Genomic DNA, 11,925 nt, shown 5'->3' with positions numbered 1-11,925 from the left:
AAAAATTATTTTTTATTATTTGATTATAATATTAAATTAAAAGTATATTGCTAGAATGTAAGATTGTTAAATCTCATTTAAAAAGAGAATTTTTATTTAAAAATAATTTAATTTATTGTTAGAATGTAAGATTATTTTTTTTTAGTCTTAAAATAGAACACCAAAACTTGACATCTTAATAAAACCATGATAATTTTATCAAGACCCCACATCTCATTATTTACTCTCATTTAAAAAGAGAATCTTTTTCTTTAAAAATAATTTAATTTTTTTAATTATAAAAATATTTTTCATAAATTTATTTTTTAAAATATTTTGAATTATGTAAAAAAAATAATTTGGTAAAAATAATAATCTTATTTTGGCTCCAGATCACTGAGTATTATTCTATTTTACTTGATTAATAATCTTATATTTATTCATAAACTTAATTATTTAATGATAAATAAAATTATTAATTAATTTTATAAATAAAAAATTAATTATGTGGTACACTTGGAATAAATTCATGATATATATAAAAAATTATCATTCATAATTCAAGAATCATTATGTATAAATCACATATTTATATTAACGATTATAATAGCATAGCATCATTTTATTGGTTCAGCCCATACGTTATGCAGTAAACTTACCCTACATATCTAAGAAACAACCGTTAAAATTAAATATTTTATATTGATTTAAAATTTGATTGACTTGAAATTTTAATAAAAATTCAATAGGAAATTGATCCATATAGCAACACGCAAGCTTAATTTGCAGGCATAGATTTGCATTAAAGAAGTAAAAGAATTGGGGTTCACAAAGTAGAATAAGATCCAAGTCAATAAGCGAAAACAAATGATTAGCACTTAGCACATGTATACATCCTATCAATCCAACATAGAAACCACATGCTTACTTCTCTTGTGCAACATAAAAACATGAAAGAAATAAATTTCTTTTAATATGCCATTCCTAGTGCAGACATGAACTTTGTATAGCTCAAATGGCCATGCAAAAGACACAAGCTACCTAGAGCTCAATTCGATTAAAACAAATATGTGCCACACAACACCAAGCCTTTGAGATTTGACTAACGTAACTAAGCTATTAAGGAAACTATGGAGAAGAAAATTAATTAATACCGACCAAATCCCAAGGATCTTGTAAATGAGAAAGTATTGGCAACTGAGTTGGTGTAAGATGTTCCCATGAGAACATGTACATCTTCATTTTGCAACACCATAATAAACAATAACCGACCATTTGCTACGCACAACACTAAATCCTCTTTTGCTACGTTGTTTCTATTGCAAAACTCTTAACTAAGGACCTGCAGAAACAACAATGACCTCACCCACCTCACCCATAGTGCAAGTTAAAGAGTTCATATTCCCTCCAAGAATTTTCAAAGTACCAAAAACAAATGCCTAATAAGTCTACGCAAAGCTGGAGGTCATATGAAAATCCAATTTCCATTGTTGGATTTGCAAAATTTTAAACTACCAACCAATCACAACAGGATGTAGTTGTTAAAAGTACAAGTGTTTTTATGCAGCTCTCTACATGTCTTGAAAGAACAATGCTTATGCTTACAAATGCACTTTCCCCCTCATGAATTTCAACAAATTCAATATTTTCATCAACACATTACACTAAACAAATATAGAGAAAAAAAGCATTCATGAAATGACATGGCACAGCATGAGGTTATCACTAATAAATACTAAATAGAAACTAATAATCTCTAAGCATTATATAAAAGAATGTCTAACCATTCATTCACATAGTTTTAAATAGATTAACACTGCAGACCACATATCATCAGTGTTGATGCACATTCTCACCAGTGGCTCAAAATCTAGTTAATTTCTCAATAATTACCATTGATCAATAATTCGTAAATAGATAAGAAATTGAAGGGAAAAAAGCAGGTTCATTGATGAAGATGAATACTCCTTGAATGCTATCTCAAAAAAAAAAAAATTTGTGGCAAGTTTCGGAGAGAAAGACAAGGAAACAGAGTAAAGGCAGAACATAAAACACTTACAAGGTGTACTAGTACTAGATGAACAAGAGAATGGAAATCAAAAGGGTTTTGATGAGGGTTTCTTGCCAAATATAGCCTCCCAAAGTGAAGAAGATAATGGTGCATTTTTATCCAAGAACTCTCTTATAGCTTTGTCATTAAGGAAAAATCCCTTTTGCCGCAAAGCAGCAATAACCCTCTGGGCTTCTTCAACGCCCTTCTCTCTACATAACCCATCAACCAAACCCACAAAGGTAGTGACACTGGGAGAATGACCAGCGTCCAACATTTGGAAGGAGAAATCAACAGCATCATCAAGCAGCTTACATTTATACAATCCCTGAATCAAAACTGTGTAACTGAAAGCATTAGGAGCTATGCCATTATCAAGCATTTTCCTGAAAATCCTCTTGGCATCATCGAGCTTGTGGGCTTTGCAGAAGCCATCAACAACTGCTGTGTAAACAACAACATCCGGCATGGTACCCTTCTCGCGCATCAAGCCAAACAATTTCATGGCTTCCTGGACGAGGCCATCTTTGCAAAGCCCATCAAGCATGGCTACAGCATTAGGGATGAGCCCAGTTTCCTTCATCTTCTTGAAGATGTCCTCGGCATCTGGAGGAGGCGAATCGATGCTTTTTCCTTCTTTAGTATTAGTAGCAGCGCTAGCATTTAGACGAGGCGAATCGATGCTTTTTTCTTCTTTTATATTAGCAGTAGCACTAGCAGCAGCAGGATTGTTTGGTAGGGGGATTTCGCTGTCCTTGTTTCTGTCAAGGCGGAGCTTGAATTTCTCGAGAAAAGCATCATCTGATGGGTGATGTTGATGTTGATGTTGATTGGTATTTCTAGGCGAGCCAGAGAGCTTAACATTTCTGGGTCCTCTCGGAGTAGGGTAAGACTCAGACCGAGAATTGTACGAGGGCCTCTCGCCCCTGTCGCCTCTTAAGGGTCTGTTTGGTATGGGATGAGGCGGATTCTGGACTTCTCTTGCATCATTATCTTCATCATTGGAATTGAAATTGGAACCGAAACCAGTTGTCGGCTCTCGCTTGTAACTAAAATGGCGTAGATTTTTGGAAACGAAGCGGGCAAACTGGGAATGGGGCTTCACTCTAATCAGCTTCAATGATCGACTGTGCGAGGACGCCATTGTTGAATAGAATGAAGGGATGGATCCTGCTTCTGCACTATATGATTTCAATTTCGAATATGGAGAAAATGCTAGGGTTTTAGGGGGAATTAGCTGAGGTAGTGCTAGTACCCTGCTAAGGTCACGACGAGGGCATTTTGGTCTTTTTGTGACCAAAGAAAGGAATTGATACTATAAATAGCGTAACATCGAAAGACATGAGCCGGCGGCTCTTGGTTGAAGAAGATAAGGCTTTTCTTTTTCTATTTGCTGTTGATTACCCAAAATTTTCCATGGCTGTGCACCTTATGGTTCTGGTCATTCCCAATTAGAAAGCTCTTTGCTTTTGCTCGCTCGCTAGGTAATTCTCTCTCAGTCCTTATAGATAGCTAAAATTCCTTTTCTTTTTTAATGAGCATTTCATACTAGTTTGACATCAATTGCTCTTTCTTACGCAATTTTCTTTGTGTTTATATTCATTGGTAATAAACAAATTATTTGCAAACTTGAAGTTCATGTCACTGAGGATTCTGTTAGTTGTTGATCTCTGAGGTTTCAAGTTTACTTATTTCATATAATAGTTCACTTTCCCTCATTAGAATATTCGATTTCATTGCCTTTTAATGCACTTTCTCTGTGTCATTTGCTTATCTGAGCCATTATTCATTTAACTTTTTACTTGAATGATAAAGTGAGTTGTTTTATTGTATATCTCACAAATATTTGTAAATCAATCTAATAATTTGATGATTCTCAAGATTAGTGGTTGCTGGTATTTCGTGTGACATCTGTCCAAACTAATTGGAGTTCTATTTCTATCTTAATACATTATGCGCACAAGTTACAGGCATAGATTGACCTTGATTTGCTTCATTTATCCCTCAGGAAATATGGAACTGGCCAGCACTTCAAATGCTAGTAGCATTTTGTGGTTCTTCAGGGATAGAGGTTTTGATGATAAGAGCATTCATGAATTGTTTAGAAAGTGCAAGCGCCTCGAGGACATTCAAAAGGAAAGAGCATCTGAAAATTGGTCTTACCTGAAAAGCATTGGCATTCAAGAGAGAAGGCTTCCTTATGTTATTTCGAAGTGCCCCAAAATCCTTACTCTAGGCCTCAACGAGAAGCTCATCCCAATGGTTGAATGCCTTGCTACACTAGCCACAAAACGACGTGAAGTTGCTTCTGCCATAACCAAGTTCCCTCACATACTTTCTCATAGTCTTGAAGAGAAGCTTTGCCCACTTTTGGCATTCTTTCAGGCACTAGGTGTTCCTGAAAAGCAACTTGGCAAGATTATATTGCTCAACCCACGGCTAATTAGTTACAGCATTAATCCCAAGCTAACAGAGATTGTGGACTTTCTTGCTGGTCTTGGCCTTAACAAGGACGGAATGATTGGTAAAGTCCTGGTGAAACACCCCTTCATAATGGGTTATAGTGTCGACAAAAGACTACGTCCTACGTTGGAGTTTATGAAGTCTGTTGGCCTGACAGAGTTGAATCTTCAAACAGTGGTCATGAACTTCCCTGAAGTTTTGTGTAGAGATGTGAACAAGAGCCTGCAGCCCAATCTAACTTATTTAAAGAGATGTGGATTTGAGGATCGACAAATAGCAGCTATCGTGACTGGTTATCCCCTTATTCTGATCAAGAGTATTAGAAATTCTTTGGAACCTAGGATCAAATTTTTGGTAGAAGTAATGGGGAGACAAATTGATGAAGCTGCTGATTATCCCAGCTTCTTTCAGCACAGTTTGAAGAAGACTGTGGAGTCTAGGCACAAACTTTTGAAACAGAAAAAAGTAGAATGTAGCTTGAGAGAGATGCTGGATTGTAATCAAAAGAAGTTCTTAATGAAGTTTGGTTTAGACTAGTTTGTTCTTGCAGTTGCTTTTATCTGTGAGTAAATTCAACTTGTACATGGATTTGCGCCGATCTATGAGAATTCAAGTTTCCTGGCTCCATTTGGATGGATATGTGTTCAATGTTTATCTTCATTTTCAGAGAAAGTTCTTGGCATGTTTGTGAGACGGTAATCTCTATGTATGCACTCTGCAGACTGCAGGATGTATCAAAGTAATAAAAATATCCTGATACCACTTATGGATACTATTCAGGTATCAAGCTGATCAAATATTTGGAATTCTTAAGGTACAACCATGAGATTCCCTTTTCATCCTCCCAGCCTATGAAATTTGTAACCAGTTTGGCACACTAGAGTAGATGACACATTGTGAAACGGTGGCATGCATCCATCCCTGAAACATAATCTCTCTTTCAGACTGCTTTTGAAATGCTGACAACAAAACTACAACAAAATCAATCTTTGAAAATCTTGCATTTTAGGTACTGTTTGGACGGGTGAGGGAAGGGTAATTAATAGGAGGGTGAGAGAGGGGAAGGAGGGAGAAGGATAAGGAGAGTTATAATAAAAAAAATCTTATGTTTGGAAAAGGGTAAATTAATGAAAAGGTGAAAAGAAGTAATAAATATTTTTTATATTTGAAAAGAGGTGAAAAAATAGTAAATAATTAGTAGAAGTATAAATATACCATTTTCTATTAAATAAAAATTTATTTTTTCGAATGGATTATTTTAAAAAAAATTTGATAATTGAAGCATAATAATTGCAGTAAACTATTAAAAGAACAAATGATTTAACAACTGAAATTAAATAGAAAGATACAATTAACCTTGTTTCTGCAATAATTTGAAATTCACGAAAGAGAGCAAAGAGATCAGGTACAACCATTTGAAAAAAAAAGACATTTGTTTGTATTGGCAAGCTATGTTTATTTTCAATTGATATAATTAGATTTTTAATAAAAAATTAAGGATACAATAAGAAAATAAAAAATAAAATTATTATTCAGCTCTCACCTCTCCCTGCTAAGAAAAATTGAGATTTGAGGGATAAAGGAGGATAAATTTTACCCTTACTTACCCTTACCCTTTACTAAATCACCTCTTTCCAAATATGATATAATATTTATCATTTCCTCAACCCATCCAAACAAAGCGTTAGTTGCAACATGCCTTTCCTGTGGGATGTGAAATTGATAAATGTTATATTAGCTCAAGAGGACTGGATAGGACAATAAAATCTCCCCATTCTGGTTATGGTTTGGTCTAATTTGATAAAATATAATGATTGGAATTTATTTTTTTAATTTCAAAAGGATAAAAAAAAATCCAATTTTGATTTGGAGGGTTGATTTCTCTTTGACTCAAAGCGAAATTTTGTCAAGTTGGTTCAAACCAATTTCGGATGTAGGTTAGACTAATTCGATTTTGGTCCTATTCAAGGTGAGATCCTAACCATAGTCATGCCTAATTGTTATTATTAGCCCTTATCATAGTCCGGTTTCAATCCAATTCTATATCAAAATCAATGGTTGTAGTATGTGGAATCGAATGCCCAAACTATATAGTAAAGCTTCAGTTTTGATTTCAATTTCAACTGTGATTTTGATTCAATTATAAGCCCAAATCAAATTATGACTAGATCTACAACATTACTCAATCACCAACCATTATATAATCATTATAATCACAAATTTGTGGCCCATAACTTTATTTTTTTCCATGCATAGAAACCAAATTTTAGGCAAATTTCATATTCACCCATCTTCTTCAAATGCAGTTCCCTCCTAGAAAACTATAATTTTCTTTTTTATAAATTCTCAATTCTTTTAGATTCTTAAATTTTATAACACTGTTTTGAGAAAATAAGGGTGGGATTTCTGATTCTTTGACTTCGATTCAAAAAATTTTATTAAATAAAAAAAAAAATGGTTGTTGACCGGCGCACCGGTGGGATCCATGTGCTTCTCCTCTCTCATTAATACTGTTGGAATTTACAATGCACCGACACTTCATCAAAACCTTATGCCAGCTTTCCAATCTCAGTATCACACTCTTTCAATTAATTTTAATAGCTTCCTCTCCTCTCCTCTTTCCTTTTCTCATTTACGTCTCCCTCTTCAACAATCAATGATGAGTTTCTTAGTAATAGCTATTTTTAGATTAATTTTATTTATTTATTTTTTAATAAATATTGATTAGGAATGAATATGAAATTTTTTATCTATTATTAAAGTTCTAAGGTTACATACTGTTCAGCAGATGAACTTTGGAGAGAGCATTGATCCATTCTGGAGGCCTGAACATATTCTTTTTAAGAGATCTGATAGATCTGGTCAAAGATCCAAATCGTCTGTAGATGTTGTATGGACTGAGAAGAGTAAGAAGAGATTTTTCAACCTAAGCATCTTCAGGTAAAGTGGATATTTCCACGAGATTATCAATTCTGGAGGATAGTGTTCTTCTAAGTGGTGAAGAAAAAGAAAGAGAATAAGTGAAGTTAACAATCTCAGAGGGAGAAGGGGTCTGAAGATGAGTTTCAGAAACAGGGTTAGGTGTTTGACAAGCCATGTTTAGTACGTGGCGTTGTAACTAGAGATCGTTCTACCTTCTAGGAATGAATCAAGCAGTTACTAGTTTCCAGCCGATATACTAAGATAAGAGAAGATAGCAGAAAATAGTGATACCGAAATTAAAAGAAATACCAGAGTTTGAAGGTTTTATTTATTTTTTATTATATTTAATAAATTATTTAATAACTTAAAATACAATATAAATTATTGATTGGTTTGATAATATGATTTGTTCTTTTATTCACTTTTGATAGTTTAATCTCTTAGGAGCTATAAAATTAGTAAGTTTTAAAAAAGATAGCATCGTAAAAGGTTATATTATAGAAAGTTTTTATTTTTTTTTTTATAAAAGGATTATATTATACTTATTTTATATATTTATTAATAAATTAATAAAATTTCAATAAAAAAATAATTTCAATAGCTTTAATTTCATTATATTAAAACTATTTTTAAAATTAAGAAATTTTAAACTTATTTTTTTTATCAATTTTATAAACTTTTAGAATAGAGAGTATGGAGATTTATGAATAAACAAAATCAATTGAGAGATATGTGCGTGTCTCACATTTTATATTTTGTGTTAAATTGATATAATTTTATCAAATTTAATTCATAATTGACGTAAAATTTACTTTTATATTTGATTAAACTTCCAAATCAAATTTAAACATTAAATTGACCTTTAATTCAATAATGTATTTTTAAAATTTGATTATAAGTTTTACTTTATATCATTAGTTAATTTTTAAATTTTAAAAAAATTAATTATTTAATTTTTAAATTTTACACTATATTATATTTTAATCTTTAAAATTTAAAACATTAATTATTTAATTTTTTTAATTTTAATATATATATAATAATTTAATTTTTATAAATTTATTATTTATAATAATTTTATTTATTGATAAATAATTAAATTATTTTATGTATTAAAAATATAGGGATTAAAATTTAAGAATTAAATAATTAATTTTTTAAAATTTAAAATATCTCGAAATTATATAAACAAAAGGAAAGATGTGCTTGGAGACAGTTGGAAGTGTCGGTGACTATATTTTGGAGGAGTCCAATGCCAATCATTACCAGTCAGAATGACACGTCATTTTTCCCTTTTTATTTATTAAAATGCATTTAATGAATTTTATAAATAAGAAATTATAAAATTTTAATAATTTCATTTTAATTAAATATATATAAATGATTTTTTATGAAAATGTATAAATTATATTTAATAAACTGCAGTATTAAAACCGATTTAAAAAAATAATAAGGTTAAATTTATTAAATTAAGTGAACTTTATCTGTATAATAGAAATTTAAATCTTAAAATTTTTATTGTTTTGAGGGTTTTATTTAAATATTATTTTGATTAAAATTTAAAAAGTAATATATTTAAAATAAAAAAAAATAAATAAAGAATACATCATCACATGAGCATTAAGAAGGGCCCCAAAGGGTGGGGGTGAGAAAGGGGATGTTGCTTCATGTAGCAAACTGTATGATTTTAAAAGTTTTACAAACTATAGAAAATGACATATATGAACAAGAAAGAACAACTAATTTTATATTATAAATTGCACAATAATATTGTAAAAAATACAATGAAACCCTTCAAAAAAATATAATCAAACGATGAATAACAATAATAATAGAATAACAACAATTAATTCTACTATTAATTAACTTTTAATTTTGCTGCCCACCGAAGTAAAATGACATTTTTCAAATAACACCACCAACTTCTTCAAACTTGATTTCCAGAATTCATCAACTTCATCTCTCTTTCTCTATATCAATTGGATCCGCTCAAACTTGGCAAAACCCCACCTTATACAAAGCAGAGTCACCGGTTGAAATCCGTTCACCGGCCGGCTGACTAGGAAAACCAACACAGGCCTTTAGCAGGATATGTAACAATGGTGTATGTATGCAATTACAGCCCAATAAGCTTGATGGACGAACATTATAAGTGGGGAAAAAGAATAGAAAGAAAATGACATACAACGACAAGAATCCTATATGTAGAGATATAAAATATCCTTTCTTGAATCTTATTGGATGTGGAAAGGTTCTTGATGATCTTGAGTTTGAAGCTTATTAGCTTCATTGAGAAATCTTGATTCCATCATCGAAATTCTTGGAGTAACTGAAAGAATCATACCTGTAAGTTTGAGGAAGGCCAACTTTGTCATTAGATCTCACAATCTTTCTAATCTCTGATCTAGCTTTGTAGAACACATGTCTCCAGCTTCCTTTGTTTTGGCAACCAAGAATCCTAGTTTCTTCTTCATTCATTTCAAGATCTTTAGCGAAAACAGGCTTTCTTGAGAGGATCCAAGACCAACCCCAATCCCACCATTTCCTGATGGAGCTTCCTGCATATTCTCCCACAGAAGACATAGATTTGGATCGCGGGAAAGACCAGGAAGTTGCAGGGGAAGTAATGGGGTGGATTTTGAGGGATAGAGAGGAAAGCCTTCGGCGGAGGCCTTGATCTTGGGAGGATGAGTCAGTATGGGAGAGTGGGAGACCATGGCTTGATGTGCATGCCTTGTGGAAGGTCTGGATAATGGAGGTCATTGTGAGAGGAGGAGGAAGAAGTAGAAGAAGCTATGGTTTGTGTTAGGAGGAAGGAGAGGAATGAAGAGGAAAAAAGAGAGAAAGCTGAGGTGAAATGTAGTGCTCACAGCTCTATCACAGGCTGGTTTATTCGTTTTTTGTGCTAATGGGTCCACTGCTCTATTCAGCAATTACAATTACACCTAAGTTTTGTCATGGATGTTGTCTTCTTTTTATTCTTGGGAAAATTATTACCTCATTATTCAATTCAATTACGTGTTCACTTATTTCAAAATTTTCATAATAAATTTTATATAATATATAAAAAATTAGAATATTATTGAAAAAATATCAAATTCTGAATCTGATATTCTTTCTGCTACCGAACAAGTCAAATTAGATTTAAAAGAATATGATTTGATATTTCAGACAAAGAATACTTTGAATGTATTAATTATATATTATTATAATTTATTTTTAAATTAAATTTAATGTATTTTAGTAATAAAAATTAAACTTTAAAATAACTAAATAATGTATACCAGAATGGAAGTTTATCATTGTGTAGCTTTTCCAAAGGTAAATAAGTCCTACCAGTATGGAGAATTTCTGCTAGATTAGACCTGGCAGACGGTCCAAGCTGGGCTGGTTTTAGACTGAAACTTTGGATTCTGATTTGTCACAGCCAATTGAATTTGGACTCAAATGTTTTATTTGAATCTCCATTAGTTTTAATTAAATTTAATTATTAATTTTTTTATTTTATCTTTTAATAATAAAATTTTTCACATTAACTGATTAATTGATTTTGATTAATTTCAAGACTAATTTTGACATCTGAATAATTTATTGGCTTGAAACTCAATTACACAGGTATTTATTGAGAAAATTTAATTTAGGTTATTTCAATTTTTGGTCTAATTTAGTTTAAAAAAATTTTATTTTAAGCTCAATTTAACTTAAAAAAATAAACTTCTTAATTTTTTAATTTAAATTAAAAAATTAAAAATTTTAGTCTCAAAATTAAGAAAATGAATTTCTTAATTTTTTTATTTAAATCAAAAAATCAATAAATTAAGCCCATAAAATTTTAACAATTTTTTTTAGATATAGGACACAATTAACTATTAAGTTTCTGAATTTTTTTTTATAAAATATTGTAAAAGAAAATTCAAAATTTAAAATTTTGACCTCTTAATATAATCATCTCCTCAATGTTAAAAAAAAAACCTATCATTTCAACTTGCTATATCTCAGGCTTTCTCCTTAAAAAAATGTTTGATAAAAGGTAATCGCATTCCTTTGGTATGCTTAAAATCAAATGAAAATTTAAATTTTATTTATTGGAATTATGAAAATCCTAATATTTATTATGAAAACCTGTTTGGGATAAATATCATGTGGTAAGTATGAAAATCCTAATATTTTTTCTTAAAGAACAAGCAATATGAAATATGAATATGATTGGTAATTAAATTTTTTTTTTTTTGATAAGCTTTCCTCAGAACTCAATTAAAGAGCAAAATCATAAAATTAAACAAAAGTTTTATCTCAAAATCAAACAATCAAAAAAGCAAGGGGTATGTATATATATATATATTCAAATCCACCTAAACCAATCAACAGCTTACACACACAAAACCGTAATTATATGTACAATAAATATATTCTAATAGTTAATTATAATAAAATTTATTCTATTAATTATAAAAAAAAATAAAAATTATAGAGCTTTTTCCAGACAGAGATTTTCTAGGGTAAGAAGGGTT

At 30.9% G+C, this 11,925-nt stretch overlaps 3 protein-coding genes across 4 annotated transcripts; 1 reads left to right on the top strand and 2 right to left on the bottom strand.

Moving 5' to 3' along the window:
• Nucleotides 1-1,850: 1,850 nt before the first annotated feature.
• LOC110632301 (pentatricopeptide repeat-containing protein At4g38150) lies at nucleotides 1,851-3,173 on the bottom strand. Its single transcript, XM_021780473.2, has one exon. The coding sequence runs from the start codon at nucleotides 3,171-3,173 to the stop codon at nucleotides 2,076-2,078; it is 1,098 nt and encodes a 365-aa protein (XP_021636165.2). The 3' UTR covers nucleotides 1,851-2,075.
• Nucleotides 3,174-3,370: 197 nt separating this feature from the next.
• On the top strand, nucleotides 3,371-5,185 carry LOC110632303 (transcription termination factor MTERF6, chloroplastic/mitochondrial). The gene is given in 3 exon segments (XM_021780476.2): nucleotides 3,371-3,481; nucleotides 3,483-3,513; nucleotides 4,038-5,185. Coding segments are annotated over 3 exon segments (1,134 nt in total). The 3' UTR covers nucleotides 5,030-5,185.
• Nucleotides 5,186-9,136: 3,951 nt separating this feature from the next.
• LOC110632331 (uncharacterized) lies at nucleotides 9,137-10,315 on the bottom strand. 2 transcript variants are annotated; one of them, XM_021780530.2, is made up of 2 exons: nucleotides 9,759-10,315; nucleotides 9,137-9,473 (listed from the first exon to the last, which is right to left on the bottom strand). In XM_021780530.2, the coding sequence occupies exons 1-2, from the start codon at nucleotides 10,175-10,177 to the stop codon at nucleotides 9,404-9,406; spliced, it is 489 nt and encodes a 162-aa protein (XP_021636222.1). In that variant the 5' UTR covers nucleotides 10,178-10,315; the 3' UTR covers nucleotides 9,137-9,403. The 2 variants fall into 2 exon arrangements, with proteins under 2 accessions (XP_021636222.1, XP_021636221.1); XM_021780529.2 differs by having other exon boundaries at nucleotides 9,137-9,545; nucleotides 9,759-10,314.
• Nucleotides 10,316-11,925: the final 1,610 nt, after the last annotated feature.

Source organism: Hevea brasiliensis, chromosome 15 (assembly GCF_030052815.1).
Source record: "Hevea brasiliensis isolate MT/VB/25A 57/8 chromosome 15, ASM3005281v1, whole genome shotgun sequence".
In the NCBI taxonomy this organism is placed as follows: domain Eukaryota; kingdom Viridiplantae; phylum Streptophyta; class Magnoliopsida; order Malpighiales; family Euphorbiaceae; genus Hevea; species Hevea brasiliensis.
This window is presented reverse-complemented; position numbering and strand designations above follow the sequence as displayed.

Coding starts and splice junctions, on each gene's coding strand:
- LOC110632301 (XM_021780473.2), bottom strand. CDS start 3,173: ATGGCGTCCTCGCACAGTCGATCATTGAAGCTGATTAGAGTGAAGCCC.
- LOC110632331 (XM_021780529.2), bottom strand. CDS start 10,177: ATGACCTCCATTATCCAGACCTTCCACAAGGCATGCACATCAAGCCAT. Junction 9,546..9,758: donor GGCCTTCCTCAAACTTACAG/GTATGATTCTTT, acceptor TCGTCCATCAAG/CTTATTGGGCTGTAATTGCA.